Source organism: Mastomys coucha, unplaced genomic scaffold (assembly GCF_008632895.1).
Source record: "Mastomys coucha isolate ucsf_1 unplaced genomic scaffold, UCSF_Mcou_1 pScaffold11, whole genome shotgun sequence".
Classification (NCBI taxonomy): Eukaryota; Metazoa; Chordata; class Mammalia; order Rodentia; family Muridae; genus Mastomys; species Mastomys coucha.
In genome coordinates this window covers 9064475-9081016 of record NW_022196893.1, presented here as the reverse complement: position 1 = coordinate 9081016, position 16542 = coordinate 9064475, and the positions used below count along the sequence as shown (strand labels likewise).

Here is a 16542-nt window from a genome sequence, read left to right as displayed (position 1 = left end):
CTTCAGAACCCACATGAAGCCACGTGAAACACTGCCAGGTGAGGTGCTGTGTGCTCTGCCATGCCAGCACTGTGGAGATGGAGGAGAATCCCCGGGGATCCTTGGCCAAGCCAGTCTAGCTTACTTGGTGAGTTCTCGACCAGTGAGAGATCCTGTCCCAGAAAGCAAGGTGAACTGTTTGAGGAACAGAAGCTGTCCTCTGATCTCAACACGAGTGCCAGTCCAAGAGCCCAGAAACCAGATGGAAATTCCAGGATTATAGGCAGGTAACAGTTTGTCATGGTATCTGGGGACAGGGTCTCTGAGGCCCCAGCATCATTCGAAGGCAACAATGTTTCCCCCAGGCTGGGAGCTTCCACCTCCCACCACACTCCCACACAAAGCAACCCCTCCCCGTTGGCTGCACAGGAATCCCTGGCTCCTCCTTACCCTGAGACACTCTCACAACCACAAAGGTTTTGTGCTTGATGTTTTATTTCCCAATAGTGAAACAAGCTAGGTGGGCCCCAGCTCAGCACCCTGCAAGTTGTTCTGCTGTCTGGCCTCCTTCCCTCCCCTCTTACTGCCTGCCACCTTCTTGGCTATCTCTGCTGAGTACCCATGAATCACTGGAACTCCTGGTCTCTGGGATGTCACCCCAAACACCACCTGAGTTGTCTGAGGAAGGACTCTTGGCAAAGCAGGGTCAGAGTAACCAGGCTGTCACCTGAGCTGCACTGTGTCCTGCCTGGCTTCACTGGGTCTTCCCTCGGCCCTCAGAAATGATATGCTCTGGCTGGGCACGCATGTACCACTCTACCCAGGAGCCATCGTAGACAGGCACGTTGGGTTTGCCACACAGGAAGGCCCCCAGGACCACGTGGCAGGCTGTGACACCGGAGCCACATGTGGCTACCAAAGGCTTGGACAGGTCCACCTTCTTCTCCTGAAACAGGCGCTGGATCTCCTCTGGGCTCTTCTCCAGACCTTCATTGGTCAGGAATTCAGTGAACGGGATGTTTACCGAGCCAGGGATGTGGCCAGGTTCGATGCCTGCACAGGGGGAACGAACACACGGAAGGCCAGTATGAGTGATGTCTAGTGTCACTGGTATTTGTGGTATCAAAACTCCCACCACATCAGAATGCCAAATGTGTGCCCAATATCTTATCTTCCAGGCAGCAGAGCTAGGCACTGACCCCGCCCAGGTGGCCAGCCTAAGGCTAAGTAACATCCAGTCACTGCACCCAGCTAATTGCTGGCTAGAATTTGAACCCAAGAACTAGACTCTCCCAGAGCTACACAACACCCTGGGCTTCCTGACCATGAACCTGGAGGGGCAGCAGAGTAATACACGTGACCTCTGTCCAATTAGGACTCAGGACGCACGGAGGGTTAGAGGTGGCATAGAGGGCAGGCAGACAGGCACTAGCCAGATAATGCTAGTGTGACAAAAATACCCTAGGGCTAGAGTTGAAAATAGTCATCAAAATGGCTGACATAGCTGAATGCTTGTGCTGTGCAGGACAGTGCCTAGACCTCCTCAGCGGCATTCTCTCCTTTAATACCACCCGGATTCTATGGGAAGGAAATATCTGTCACCCTCACCCCCAGGAGAATAAGGCACAAAGACTAGCCTTAAATAGTCTCTAAGACTGGATGGGTAGAGAGAGTGGGAACCGCCCCAGAGCCTGTGCTGCCTGCCATTCAGTGCCTAGGGAGGGTGGGGTCTCCTCCCAAGATGAAGCCAGCCAGTCAGGGGTCCTGGCAGTGAGACTGAAAGCACGGGTGACACACAGGTGACAGGAAGAACCCAGGAACCCTGGGATGATGCACGGAGCACCATGACCACCAAGGCTCAGACAACACGGAGGAAGAGGGGCAGGAAGCCTCAGTGTACCTGGAAAAAGGTTTGGGCTCTATCTGGCCATAGGGGGAAATTAGACTTTTATTCTCAAAAGAATTTAGTCTCAATGCTGAGGATGTAGCTCAGCCAGTGGAGTGCTTGCCTACTATGTACGAAGCTTTGGGTTTCACCCCCAGTGCCTCAAAAAAAAAAAAAAAAAAAAAAAAAAAGAAAAAAAAGAAAAGAAAGAATAATTTTTTTTCCTGCTGATGTCTGCCTGCAAGCCCAGCACTTGGTAAGTGAGAGCAGGAGGATCAGAAGTTTAAAGTCATCCTAAATGACAGAGTGACATAATGTGTTTTTGGACATGACACTCTGTCCAAAAAAACAAAACAAAACAAAAACGAAAAAGCAGTCTGATTAGCAGGATGAAGACCTAGCAAGGCCAGAGAAGTGTGGATTAAGGGGACTGTCACTTTACCCATGGCTTGGAAGCCCCAAGGACTCCAATGTGTATTTTGTCTCTAGCTTTCTTCCAGCCAGAGGTTACTAAAGCCCTGTTTTCACAGGAGGGCTGAGACTCACATCAGAATGAGATCTCACAGCTATCAGTCAAATCTGGGCCATCTAGATCCCAAAATGAGTGTGTGAGAACCCTCTGCCTTGGTTTCCCTGTCTTTGTCGGAGCTGATGGTCCATGCTGGTCTCTATCCTCAGAGGATGGTAGGAGACAGCGCTCCCGAGCTTAGAGAGGATTCAGTGGGTTAGTCAACCCCAATGAAGTGGGTCTCCTAAAAGTCACCCCATGCAGCCCTTCTCAAAGCCTGGGGAGGAACAAGCTTTCAAGCCAGGGTTCTATGGGTAAGTAGAGTCAGGGCTTCCTTAAACCTCCAGCTTTACTATGAACCCTGACCCGCTGGACCGAAGGAGCAAATTATAGGCATATTTGGCCAAGTCAGGGACTTTGAAGGAGACATGGTAATGCCTTAAGTAAAAACTAGCACGGTGGCCTGGTGGCCCAGAGCATGTTAACTCTCACCTACTGCTTTCATTCTACACACAAAAGGGCCACCATCCAGAGGAACTAGCTGACCTGCCATGTGCTACACAAAGTACAGCAGAGACAGGGCTCTGAACAGAAGCCTGTATCAGCAGAGAGGGTGTGGGGGAGTTTCCGGGGCCTTGGCTGGCTCCTGCACCATGGCAGGCTGGAGAGAAATGGTGGGGGGAAATACTGGTTGCTCACTGTGGTTATGTGTGCAGGGAGTCTGAATCCAGAGAGGCTCCTTTCTGAGATCTCAGGCGAGGTGGCCATTCCAGGGCCATTCTCTTCACCTGCACAATGTGAGTGAGGGCATTGCTCCATATTTTCAAGAGAATGGTGCCTGGACTCCCACAACACCAAGTTACACAAAATGGTGTCTGTCATGCAATCTCCACACACCTTCCTCACATTGAACACATCTCTAGCTCCTCCCTAACTCCTTCCCCTCCCTTCTGAGATTTGAGACAGGATCTCACTCTCTAGTTCAGGCTGACCTGGAAATCACTGTGTAGTCCAGGCTGGCCTCAAACTGGGTGATCCACCTGTCTCAGCCTCCAAATGCTGGGATTACAGCCATGTGATGCCGCACCCATCTCTAGATCTCTTTCAATACCCATTAGAGTTGTAAATGCTATGCAGTTACACTGTGTCATTCAGGGAAAGGGCATACCCTCTGTACAGGGGAAAAATGTTTTCTGAGGTTGTTTAAACACTGGAATATGGATCTACAGGTACTGAAGACTGTCTCTCCCTAGCTCCTGAGAAGTTTGGCTCATACTAGTATGGCTATAGCCCTGTCTGCTTTGTGAGATCCCTTCCCATGTTACTAAGCCATGGGCAGCCGGCTTGGCCCTCACCTGGGGCACCAAATGTTTTGAGCGACTGACCCATCCTAATATCCTCTCAGAATCTCTTAATATTACTCAGGCGGCAGTTGCAGGCGTCCAGCACCCTATCAACTCAGGAGCTGCAGGCTAGACCTCATCAGGACCAAGCTTGGGTCTTTCCTAAACCAGGCGCGGGCTGCCTTCTGCTATTTTTTGGTGGCCGTACACAAGCTCAGTATTGCAGTATTGCAGGCTGTCCTGCTCTGGGTGTCCTGATTCTCAAGGCACTTGGGCAACCTCAGCCCGGAGTTCCAAAACTGTGAGGTAGTGTTGTGGCCTCCACTATAAGAAGGAAGCGAGATGCTTAGGGCGAGGCGCCTAGCAATCAACACGTATCCCTTTGTTCTGTATGCATAAAAGGCCGGAACACACACTGGCCAGTCCCCACGGATCTGTCTGTTTCCCTACCGCATTACCATCTCGGGGTTCCGGCTGGGTGCCTTGGAAACGGCCAGCTGCGCGGGCGTCCACCACCTGGAAGCGCCGAGAATCCAAGTTCTCCAGGATGTCCTCGTGGGTCTTGACGAAGGAGGGATCGAGCTTTGCGCAGAACTCCGCTGGCTCCGAGTGGCTTTTGCCGGAGCTGATTGGCAGGTTCTGACTCAGCCAGTGGCGGAAGCCTCCGTCCAGCAACGACACAGAGTGGTGGCCGAAGGCGCGGAACATCCACCAGACCCGGGGAGCGGAATAGAGGCCCTGGTCGCTGCCGTCGTAGATCACGACGTGCGTGGCGGCGCTCACGCCCAAGCTGCCCGCGTAGTCGGCGAAGTGCGTGGCGCTAGGCAGCATGTGGTCGTAGGGGGACGTGTGGTCGCTGCAACGATCGATGTCGAAGAAGGCGGCGCCCGGGATGTGGCGCTCCTCAAACTCGCGTCGCGCATCGCGCCCCAGCTTGGGTAGGTACCAGGAGGCGTCCAGTAACTTCAGCGGCTGCGATGAGCGCGGGGCCTTCAGAGCCTCCGCCACCCACTGCGCAGACACGAGAGCTCGGAAAAGCTGCGGGGCGGCCATGGCCTAGGAAATGCTCGGATTGCGGGGCTGCAAGACAGGGAAGATACGAGAATGGAGAGACAAATCCCTATGGTCAGGGATTGCCTGTAGGGCATATGTGCTAATCGGCGTAGGTGGAGCCTGCGCACCGGCAGAGCAGAGTCCAGGAATGCAGACAGGGCCTGGGGTGAAGCCGGGCTCTGTCTTTATCACCCAGGGAGCCCCCCTGTCAGGCTTTGAATAACGCATAGCTTCAATTAACGTTATGACCATGGGCACCAGGAGAGGGTGGTGCGCGTCCCCCACTCTATTCCTTGCCCAGCAAAGTAGGGTAGGGCCAGGGCCAGGCTCAATTAGCCCTTAGGTAAAGCAAATAAGACCAAAGTTCCAGCCCTTCTCTACGAAGCAGCCCAGCTTCACAGCCAATCAGATCCGCGCATTCATTGAGCGGGTGGAGGAGTCCAATTGGAACATAACCAGAATTCACCCTTCCCCCAGTACCATTTAATCCTCATTTATTACAACACTTGACTGAGCAGCCTCTCCCCAGCCTGCTGAAGGAACACCCTTAAAAGGTTTGGCACGGTCACCTTTTTCTCAAAGCCACCGAGGCTCGCTGATATGCTTTGAATTACCTGAGTTGGTAGATGGGACCTCCTATCATACCAGTACTCAAGAGACTGAGGTAGGAGAACAAGAGGTCAGGGCCAGCCTAGTCTACATAGGAAGTTTCAAACCAGCCTGGGCTAATTAGCAAGACCATCTCAAAACAAAATAAACAAAACCAATCAAACAAACAAACAAAAAACAGAACAACAATAACAACAAAACCCCCCAAACAAACAACAGAAACTAAGTCCACATAGTTTTGGATCACTGGCCTAAGCCCTGTGTGGGGTGGGGGTGAGAGCACACACTGAGAACCCTTGACTTTGGTAGACCCCAGAGCAGCTCAAGCAACAATGCAAATGAGTTCTGGAGTTTAGTGTGAGCAGCAAGGCCTCTACCTCAGGCTGGATTGGAGAGAGAAGGCAGAAATAATTCATGAGAGAAGCACAAGCTGACTGTGACCTAGGCATAAGAATAGGGCTAAGCCAGGCACTGGTGGTGCACACCTTTTGTCCCAGCACTGGAACTCTGTGAGTTCGAGGCTGGCCTGGTCTACAGAGAGAGTTCCAGGATAGTCAGGGCTACACAGTGAAATGCTGCCTCAACAAAACAAAACAGTTGGTTAGATGTGGATTCCTGGGACTGGAGAGATGGCTCAGCGGTTACGAGCACTGACTGCTCTTCCAGAGGTCCCGAGTTCAAATCCCAGCAACCACATGGTGGCTCACAACCATCTGTAATGGGGATCCGATGCCCTCTCTGGTGTGTCTGAAGGCATGGACTCCTGCTAAGGACTGATATTAGTGTTTGTGATGCAGCTGGATGTGAGAGTTGGGACTTGGAGGGTATGTGCGCAAAGAGCAAGGAGACCAAGGTGGGACAATTCTTTCAGGACACAGTAGCCCCTTTACTGTACTGACATCATTCTTGGGGATTTTGCCTCCCAAGCTCTGGTTTGGGAGTCACAGAGGATATGGCATAGGCCGTTCATGTGGGCATGTGAGGGCTCCTGGGTCATGTGTTGTATACTGGGACTTCCAACCTCTGTGCTTGAGTGTGAGGGGGTAGGGCAGAGAACAATCTCTGGTCTCAAATGGGGTCCCTGGCATCAGCCATCTTATTAACTTTATATCGTTTTTGAGATGGGGGACTTCCCATGGCCTGGGTCTCACCTTGGCTGGCTGGTCATTGAGCCCAGGGATCTACCTGTCTCTCCTTCCCCAGGGCTGGGGTTACAGGCATGCAACATGCCTTGTGTTGTTTATGAAGACTCTGGGGATCCAGTGCTGGGCCTCCTGCTGTCAAGACAAGCACTTGATCAAATGAGCTATCTTCCCAGCACCGCCCCCTACTGGGACTTGAAGTCACCTGTTCCTGCTCAGCTTCCAGACTGGGGGCTTTACAAGCATATAGCACCATGCCTGACCCCCAAACCCACCTCTTAATGAGATTAAAAACATGAATTTAGGAGGGCCACCACTTACCCTATAAACAGCTTCTTTGAGTGATCATTTAGGGAAGTTACATGCAAACCTCTTATCTGGTCCTTTACTCTCCTAATGGCTCTTGATTCTACAGCCGGCCTATCTTAGACTTCCAGGGGGTGGAACTTCAGAGGTCTGAGGTCACTACCTTCCCTGCTATCACAGAAGACCCGAGGCAGCAGAAAGAGGGTCAGAGAGGCTAGGCTATGGTTTTTCTCTTTCTGGGGGACCAGAAAGAGACTAGGTTTCTTTGTGCTTGGAGAGCCAGGATCCCAGGGGAGAGTGGCTCTCTGGAAGTCCATCAGGACACATAGGACGGGCCCAGGACATCCTAAGCTAGGGTGAACCTATGTACCCCACCCATGGGGGCAGGCACTGAAGAACATCTCCCTACCTAGACCCTCCTGGTACCTTCTCTCCACTACTGTCAAGCTCAAGGCTCAGAGTATGCTGGGAAAATGCTAAACAGTGTTTGAATTTTTGCAATACACCATGACAGTATTTTAGGGCAGGATCGATGTTCAAAACAAACAAACAAAAAAACAAAAAAACAGGGAGGGAAGTCCAAGAGAAAAGCATTCCAGGGAAACAGAATAGACTAGAGAGGTGGTGTACAGCCAGTTTGCAAGAGCCATGCTCTATTTCCAGATATTTTGCCTATTGGCATTTATATAAATTTACAATGAAGTGGTAAAAATTGAAGCCCAAGACAATTTATAACAACAACAACAACAAGCATAAGGCTTCAAGGATGGACAGGTAAACTGAGGCAGCTCCCACCACTTTGGGCTTCAGATGAGAAATTAATCCCTTTTCCACTACGTGCCCTGGTACCTCCTGGCTCTACCTGTTTCTCCTCCTGTTGGGAGAAGTTTCAGCTCAATCCCGCAGGGTCCTTAAGGCGCTCGGCAAGGAGAGCCTGATAAATGTTAGTTTCATCTTATTCCAGTGTGTCCTGATACTTTCTTCTCTTGAGGCACGCTGAGTCTCCTCACCACAGCTCCTCTGAATTGCTTTGTTTATTCTCTCGGGCCCCCTACTTCCTCAGGAGGCATCAGGTCATTCTAAACCCCATCCAGCCACTGCGACCCACCTGTCTCTTATCCCACCCCAACCCAGAGGCGGCCACGAGCAGCCATGGACTGTCTTCCGTAGGGCAAATTAGGGGCGTCCTGGAAACTCTTCTTTCGTAGACTGCATCCCCTCCTCCACTCCCGCGTGATACCACGCTATGCACCCCCGAGAAGTATCCTCTCTCACAGAAAAGCAAATAGGTTGCGTTGGGCAGCAAATACCGGGGGTTCGCGCTCCCCTCTTCCCAGCTCCGCCATGTCACCCCCTCCCCGCGCCCTCAGAGGTCCCCTCCTTCCGCTACCAACCTGCGGCCAGCCAAAGGGAGGAGACTTGGGCACAGCCCACTGCTTGGGCCACTCCGAGCCGTTGCACCTTCCATTCTTCGGACTGTGGGGGACGCACGCGCCATGAAGCCGGCTTGCACGCTGCCCCAGTGTCACCTCGAGCCTCCAATAGCCCCCTTTGTGTAGGAGAAGTCTTATACGAGGAGGGGCAAACAGGATTCCTGTGCGAAGACGCAGAGGCTGTTCGGAGTCCCGACTGTCTACGAGAGAGGCGTCTCCCTCACCCCCATGGGAGGCGGTACAATGGTGCGGGCCACTTGGGAACCCTCCCCGCTCCTTGTTTGAACCCGCCAGCTTCTCTGTAGCGCAAGGGCGAGTGCCAGCGCAGCTACCGGGGCGATTGAGTGCAGCGAGCCGCCCAGGATGGGGCCGCTAGCTGGGTCCTGGTGGCGAAAGTAGGGCAGGGTGTCTGGAGCCCTTTCACCGGAACTGAGCATTCTAGAAGCCAGAGAACTCAGACTGTAGGAAACGAAAGCAGAAGGGCTGGCCAGTGGTCAGTGCACCCGAGAGAGGCGACTCGAAGGCCAAGGGCCATCTTCTCCATCTAGGGCTTGTGTTTGGTTTTCCCATTCTTGCAGACAGCGTTCTGAGCCAGCCCCTCCCACCAGCTGCTGCTATAGGAATACTCCGAAAGCGCTTAGCCACGCCCACCTGACCTCCTAGGCACCAGAAAGGGAGGGCGCCGGGGCAGTGGGAGGGGTGGAGCAGGCTTTCCCTAGGGAATGTGCCAACCTCTCCCACTGTGAGTCTGGCTCTGAGTGTAGTTACCATTGCACGCTGGGAAAATGTAGTGGGGACAACAGCCCCGCCTCCTGGGCTCCGCCCACCGCACTCAGTCCTCTCAGGCTTGTCTCTTTCCTGGTTCCCACCCGCGCCAGGTGACACGCAGAGCTGACACTATGGTTCATCAGGTGCTCTACCGGGCGCTGGTCTCCACCAAGTGGCTGGCGGAATCCATTCGGTCCGGTAGCCTGGGGCCAAGCCTTCGGGTGCTGGACACCTCATGGTACTCACCCGGGACCCGCCAGGCACGCAAAGAGTACCGGGAGCGGCACGTGCCTGGCGCGTCCTTCTTTGATATAGAGGAATGCAGGGACACGACTTCGCCTTATGAGATGATGCTGCCCAGTGAGGCCCACTTTGGGGACTACGTGGGCAACCTGGGCATAAGCAACGACACACACGTGGTGGTATACGATGGAGACGACCTGGGCAGTTTCTATGCACCCAGAGTATGGTGGATGTTTCGTGTGTTTGGCCACCGCACAGTGTCAGTGCTCAATGGTGGCTTCCGGAACTGGCTGAAGGAGGGCCACCCGGTGACATCTGAGCCCTCTCGGCCTGAGCCAGCCGTTTTCAAAGCCACACTGAACCGCTCCCTGCTCAAAACCTATGAGCAGGTCCTGGAGAATCTCCAGTCTAAAAGATTCCAGCTGGTGGATTCTCGGGCCCAAGGACGGTACCTGGGCACACAACCGGAGCCGGATATCGTAGGTAGGTGTTCCTGTGGCCCTTGGGAGGATTGCACAACAAAAGGATGGGAAACCAAAACATCTGGGACCCTAAGTTCCTCCAGGTAGACTTGTCTTTCCATCTGTAAAATGGGAGGGGACGGCCAACCTTGAAGGCTTTTATAGCGCTGATACATGAGGGCCCTGTGTGCCATAGCCGGTGCTAACAAGCTGCCCCCATTAGGCCCTTGAGTGGAGTTGGCCTGTTCATCGATGGTCCACTTCCAGGCACCAGCTCTCCCACATGCAGTAGGTGTGCCAAAAGTTGTTCTATCCACAAGCAGTCATCTGCACGGCTGCACAGAGGTCTACAAGTGTCTCCACACCCTCTTCTAGAGCCCAGAAACCCTTTCAAACACCAACAAGGCCCTTTCTTGAGCTCTTCAGGGCCCCTTACTGGGGTCTGCGAAAGGCACCTCAGTTCATAATCTCAACAAGAGGCTGCAGCCTGTCTGTGGAGCTGTGACAACAGCTGGCAGCAGGGATCTCCAGGGGACGAAATATCTAAGTCAGATGAAACACTAGGATATTGGTACTTGGTCAGTTAAGTGGCAGAATCTGGATTTCTTTTAAACCAGGGTTCTAAATCCAGATATAAAGCCCATTCAGTCCCATCACCATTTCCTAGGGTTTAGGGGAGCCTCCTGTGCCAGGCATTCCTGGAAAGATGGTCCTTGGGTCCCCTTTTGTATGTGTGGGGAAGCCTGAAGGTACAGCTTAGGAGTCAGGAGAAATCTCAGGAGGCAAAATGCTGCCGTCTAGAGGCACCTGACCAGAGGCAACACCACATCTTGCTTTTCCAGAGCACAGGACTGGTGGCCCACCTCACATCTCTCTCTTTTTAATCAGTAAACGCCCCTGCCCTGCATGACTTAGCTCCAGGATAGCATTTTGCCTAACTTGTTGCAAAATGTCTCTTCCTTTCTGCCAGCTGAGGTCCACCAACACTGTTTTTATAGTCTTAAATTGTCATCCTACTGGACGGGGGTGGGGGTGGGGGGCTAGGCACACAGGCAGGAACTGATCGAGGCCACACATGAAGTTGGCAGACCCTGGCATTGCTCCAGTCTCACTCTCTCCAGGCCTTTGATTTCCCCGCCTGCTTGGCTCTGGGAAGGTCAGGAGAGAAAGATGCACGTTCAGTAGGCACTTTCCAGAGACTCTGGACATGGAATGCCTGCAGCCCGGCCTCCTGATCTTGGCTCAAAGCCCTTTTCTTCTTGGAACTTAAACTGGGGGAAGGGAGAGTGGAGTTGGCCATTGAGCTTTCCCAGGCTGGAAAGCAAACCAAGAAATGAGTGATAATGAGGCCCAGACATAGCCTCATCGTTTTACAGATGAGGAAAACTGAGGCTTGAGGGGACACAGGCTGCCTGAGTTCTAAGGTCCCTCTCTTCTCTGTGACTATTCCTACCTTTTTGGATTGCCCTGGAGTGTCAGGGAGACTGGGTTCTCATTCTCTGTGTGGAGGGTTCAGCCCAACCGCTTGACCTTGCATTTCCTGGTTATTCATAAACAAGCAGAGGTCCCCAGCCCTGTCACAGCACATGGCTTTTGTTCTAGGGGCTCTTCGGAGGGGAAGGCACTGAGCAAAGTCCAGGGTCATCTAGACAGGCAGGGGATGGGCTACGTTCCCCATTTTGTAAGAGGATTCGCTGGACACAATGCACACCACCAAGGTCATGGTCTGCTCTGTGGGATGGGTTCCTGTGGGTTCAGCAGTCCAGATAGAAAGCATGGGGGATGGGGAAGCCTTGGCTGAGTGTTCCCGAAGGTACTGAGAGTGGCAGAAACGAAAAGCAGGTCTTAGCTGGGCGGTGGTGGCGCACGCCTTTAATCCCAGCACTTGGGAGGCAGAGGCAGGCGGATTTCTGAGTTCAAGGCCAGCCTGGTCTACAGAATGAGTTCTAGGACAGCCAGGGCTACACAGAGAAACCCTGTCTTGAAAACCATAGAAAGCAAGAAAGAAAGAAAGGAAGGAAGGAAGGAAGGAAGGAAGGAAGAAAAGCAGGTCTTTAGGGACCCCAGGACTACTTCCTGCCCTCTGGAGCAATTGCCTGCCCCTCAGGCCTTCAGGCGCCTTCCAGAGTCCTGAGTAAGCATGAAGAATAAAAAAGAATATTCAGATACAGGATGGAACACTAGCAAACAGAAACAGATCTAAGTCAGGCCCCAGAGTCTGGGCACCCAGAATAAGTAGGAAGAATCATAGAGGAGAGAGGAACCTTAGAATTCAGGGGTCTCTAGGGCCTTTGCCAGTAGTAGGCTGTCTCACTTCTCCAAGCCTCAGTTTTCTTCATCTATAAAATGGGAATTCTGTATTTGGGCCTGGTGGCACTCATTTCTCAGTTGTTGAGCCCGGGTACCCATGACCCTGTTATTTCACGCAGGGGTGGGTGAGGGTGAGGAGGGAGGAGGGCGCTGGCGACTTTGACTGGTAGACCCCTGTAATCTTCAGTGGTCTTGTGGAGGGCCTGGCCCCACTCTACTGAAGTCTGCAGGCCCCCCAAAGTGAGGCTTGTCTAAAGCTGCCGTGGTGGGTGGAGTGAGCCAGAGCAAACATGAGGACTGGGGCCGGAGAGGTCACCACTCCACATTGTTGCTAGGTAGTTACAAGGAACCCCTTTGCCTAAGGCCCTCCCTCTTGGGCCACAGCCAGGGTGCCTTCTAGATTGGATTCCAAACAGGTTTTCCTGGCCTCCAACAACCATTCCCATTCGTGGCCTAAGGGATCTTAACATGCCTACCGGCTTGAATGAACTTCCTTAGCCAAACCTGGAACACAATTTTCTAGACTTCCAGGCCATTGAGAAACACCAGGCGTCATCCCAGTGATCCCTTGCCTCAGCCTTCTTTTCTAGGGGAGCTCAGAGTGACTACAAAACATAGGCTTTGGAGTCTCGCTTGATTTCCCATGCCTCTGCTGTGTGTCCCTGGGGGAAGTTATCGAATCTCTCTGAGCCTGGGCTCCCCATTAGGTCTGGGAGGAAAAAAAAATCTCTTCAGTTTTGTGAGAAGCAAGGGAGACAGTGTTCTCTAGAGAACTCACTTTTGGGGTGCCAGCTGTAGAGGGGAGGAGGGCGGTAGGAAGCCTGCTTCTAGCTGCAAGGCCTTCCTCTGGTTGGCAGTGTTCCAGAGTTCTCTGGCCTGGACCCATGGGTTCCCTGGCTCTCCCTCTGCACGAAGGCTGTGGCTTCTGTCCCAGTCGAGTCCCCAGGCAGGGGCTGGGGAGGTAGCTCAGTGAGGAAGAGGAAACTGTTTGTCTTGTGATCGTGAGGACCTGAGTTAGATCCTCTGAACCAACTTAGTGATTGATGCTCAGGACCCCAGCACTGGGGAGGCAGAGATCTAGGACTCTCTACAGCCAGCCTTACTAAAACAGCAAGTTCCAGGGGCATGGACCAGTGAGGAACATTGGTCTCGATGGTCCTCTGCCCTCCATGTGCACATCTACATCTACGGATGTGCTCATTGACCCTCTCACCGACAGACAGACAGACAGATGGTGGGCCCTGAGCCTTCCTAGCAGAGTGGCCATTGCTACCTCTTCAGGCTGGTGCCAAGGCTCCCCAGCATCTTTAGCTTCATCCCTACTCAGACAAGACTCCCTTGACAGACTGAAGACAACAGTAAAGTTGCTATGTCACCGACAAGAAGAAAACAGCCGTCAGAGGCTCAGTGCAAATGATCTCTCCCCACAGTGCCTGCAGGAAACTGCTGTGTCCTGACAGTTACTATCCACAGGCCAGCTGTTCCTCACTGGCAGGGTTACACAGACCCGGTTTCAGGTCACAGCAGGAAGACGTGTCTAGATGTCACTGTCTTTTGCAAGCAGGGACATGTGTTCTCAGCTAGAGGACTGCTTGAGACAGTGATTCTAGAATCTTCTTTGGAATGACGGGGTTCCCACATTGCTGCATTGATTCAACCAGTATCCACTGTAAGCCTGTTCCTCCCCTTCCCACCCCACCCACCATGGTCCGAGTTTAATGGCTTGGTGGGGATTTGGGGAACCTGAAAAGATGGAGGCAGTTCTGGCGTGGGACCTCACTCTCAGTGCTGTCTGTGGAGGGCTGCAGGTGCCCAAGGAAGAGAGAAGTGACTGAGCATGGAGGGACTGACAGAGCGTGGGTCCTTTGGTAGCCATGGCCCATCTTTGCTGTTTCTGCTTTTATTGGTTTGACGTTTTCCATATGAGGTCTCACTCAGTAGCCCAGACTGACTTGTAACTCACTATATAGACCAGGCTGGCCTCAAACTGTGGATCTTCCTGCCTCAGCCTCCAGCACGCAGGGACTACAGCTGTGTGTTACCACCCATGCTGACTTTTCCAAACTTCACTGGGTGTGTTCTAGAACGGACTTTGGCCTGCCTCATCTCTGCTGTGCTCACACTTAAGCTTCAGAGGTGTGTGGAGGGAGCTGCACACCACCTGTCACTAGAGGGGCCCCAGCATGGGGGCCAGCATAATTCAGATTCAATACTGTCACGTCATTTGCCCTCATCCAGGGGCATTCACTCCCTATGTGGAAAGTGAGGTACAGAGGTGGCTGAAAATCAGTATAGTAAATGGCCGAGATGGGATTTGAACATGTATCTGATAGGAGATTCCCTTCTGTTTTCACAACTATGTGCTTTGCAGAAACATCATGACTGGGTGTGGTCCTGGGTCAGCCTGTCCTTTGTGTCGTTAGCTGAGACATTTCATGTCAGCGCATCTCAGCATTTTCACTTGTAAAATAAATTCATAGAAGAGTTTATTTCATGACTCACAAAGCTGGCCAGCTTCGGTTCTCTTGCAAACAGTTGCCCAGGGGGACCCACAAAGTTTCTCTCTGCCATGTCCTTGGCAGCAGCAAATTGAATAGCATCTATGTGAATTCATCCTGTCTGCTTGCCCCAGTAATCCTGGGATTTGGGTGTGTACTACTGAACCCATTTCACAGGTGAGAAAACATGAGGTATAGAGCGCAGAGATTAAGGGGCAAACTAGGAGGGTCTGCAATGCACACAGATATCCTCTCAAGAAGTGACTTGGAACATCCTTCCATTAAGACAGATCTTGGGACAGGGACTGCAGGCTTGGGTCTTACAGTTTGAGTGTTGATGAAAAGCAAAACAGGTAAGAAACTGAGTTGCCAAAAGAGCAAAGATATTACTTGTATTGGTGGTGGCCCCTAGGTCCTCTAGTTCCCACCCTTCATGACACCCCTAATCCATATTTTCTATTACTATCCAGGACTGGACTCGGGCCACATCCGTGGCTCAGTCAACATGCCCTTCATGGACTTCCTGACAGAAGACGGCTTCGAGAAGAGCCCAGAGGAGCTGCGTGCCATATTCCAGGACAAGAAGGTGGACCTCTCTCAGCCCCTCATTGCCACGTGTCGCAAGGGGGTCACTGCCTGTCACATTGCCCTGGCTGCCTACCTTTGTGGCAAACCCGATGTGGCTGTTTACGACGGCTCCTGGTCAGAGTGGTTCCGCAGAGCACCCCCGGAGACCCGTGTGTCCCAGGGGAAGAGTGGGAAGGCCTGAGCGTGTGCAGCCTCCTCCTCTGCCCATCCAATCCAGACAGTTCCCTTCAGTGAGGCTGCTGTCGTGGGTTCACCTCTTAGGCTATGGAGATTGACAGGGTTTTAGAATTGCTCTTGGTGCCTCCCTTCCTCCGTCTACACTGGAATAAAGTGCCTTTTCTCAGTAGTAGTGTGTCTGCCCTCTTGCCCGGGTTCTACTCTGGTCCCTTACCTTCATCAATCTTCAGCCAGGAAGGCAACCCAGAGGACACCATTGCTGTACTTGGTCCTAGCCAAGGCACCTGCCCTCTCCTGCGTTGTGTGGCAGACTTTTCCTAAGATAGCACACACATCTACTCTTCCCAGAAAGGGGATCCATCACAGACCAAAGCAAGAATGGTTACAAAACAGAACTGAAACTATGTTTCAGAATTGAAACATTTCCTCCAGATGTGGTTTTTATGTTTGTTTGTTTTTGTTTTATTGAGGGGGTGGGATGTCTCAATTCAACATCCGACTTGTTGAACCAAGAAGGTTTTTATTGGAGTTACTCAGGGGGCACGGGTGAGGGGTCACTTAGAAGGGATAACTCAGAAGCAGATGCATCATCACAGCCCACCCCAACATGGGGGACAACTCCCAGGATCTGCATCCTTGGAGCTCTGCATAGCTTCCAGACAGCTCTACAGGGTAAGCCAATCTGCAGCTCTGCTGGTCCCAGGGCCCTCCCCTGGCACCTTGGACTCCTGGTTATACTGCTGTGGAGGGGGCTCAGGAATCTTTCAAATTTTTGTTCTTTCAGACATGTGACCTCTATTTACCTCTTGAGACACCCTGCCTCAAAACACTCATAGAGGAAATGTTTTAATTCTGAAACATAGTTTCAATTCTGTCATGTAACACTAGTCAGGAAAGCTCTGCCATAGAGGATGCTGAGGCACACCTGAGAGGACATAGGAAGAAGAATGAGGAAGGCAGAGAGATGAAGTCGAGGCTAGCCCAGTCCTGAGCCTTCGGCTGGCTATCTGCTCCATGCTTTCAAGGAAGAAAGAAGGCCACCCAAAGAAACATCTCTTGCCCTGCAGCAGCTCCTGAGCTCAGGAATGGGGAAATGGGAGGTGGCCTTGACCTGACTCCCTTGCTGCCTCTGAATAGACCCCTCTGGGGATGATGGAGGGTGAAACAGCCATGGAGGGGGTCTGCAAGCCCAGCAGTAGCAGCAGGAAGCCACCATAGGTGAGAACTCCAGGAAGAGGC

General features: G+C 52.5%; 2 protein-coding genes across 8 annotated transcripts; one reads left to right on the top strand and one right to left on the bottom strand.

Moving 5' to 3' along the window:
• Positions 1-456: 456 nt before the first annotated feature.
• Mpst (mercaptopyruvate sulfurtransferase) lies at positions 457-8474 on the bottom strand. Of its 7 annotated transcripts, none has more exons than XM_031348492.1 (4): positions 8220-8474; positions 6529-6654; positions 4174-4795; positions 457-1032 (listed from the first exon to the last, which is right to left on the bottom strand). In XM_031348492.1, exons 3-4 carry the CDS (start codon positions 4766-4768, stop codon positions 734-736), a joined length of 894 nt encoding a protein of 297 aa, XP_031204352.1. In that variant the 5' UTR covers positions 4769-4795; positions 6529-6654; positions 8220-8474; the 3' UTR covers positions 457-733. The 7 variants fall into 7 exon arrangements, with proteins under 7 accessions (XP_031204352.1, XP_031204369.1, XP_031204362.1 ...); XM_031348509.1 differs by having other exon boundaries at positions 6529-6651; XM_031348502.1 differs by lacking the exon at positions 8220-8474 and adding an exon at positions 7688-7925.
• A 518-nt stretch (positions 8475-8992) lies between these two features.
• Positions 8993-15472, top strand: Tst (thiosulfate sulfurtransferase). Its single transcript, XM_031348531.1, has 2 exons — positions 8993-9752; positions 15009-15472. The coding sequence occupies exons 1-2, from the start codon at positions 9158-9160 to the stop codon at positions 15305-15307; spliced, it is 894 nt and encodes a 297-aa protein (XP_031204391.1). The 5' UTR covers positions 8993-9157; the 3' UTR covers positions 15308-15472.
• Positions 15473-16542: the final 1070 nt, after the last annotated feature.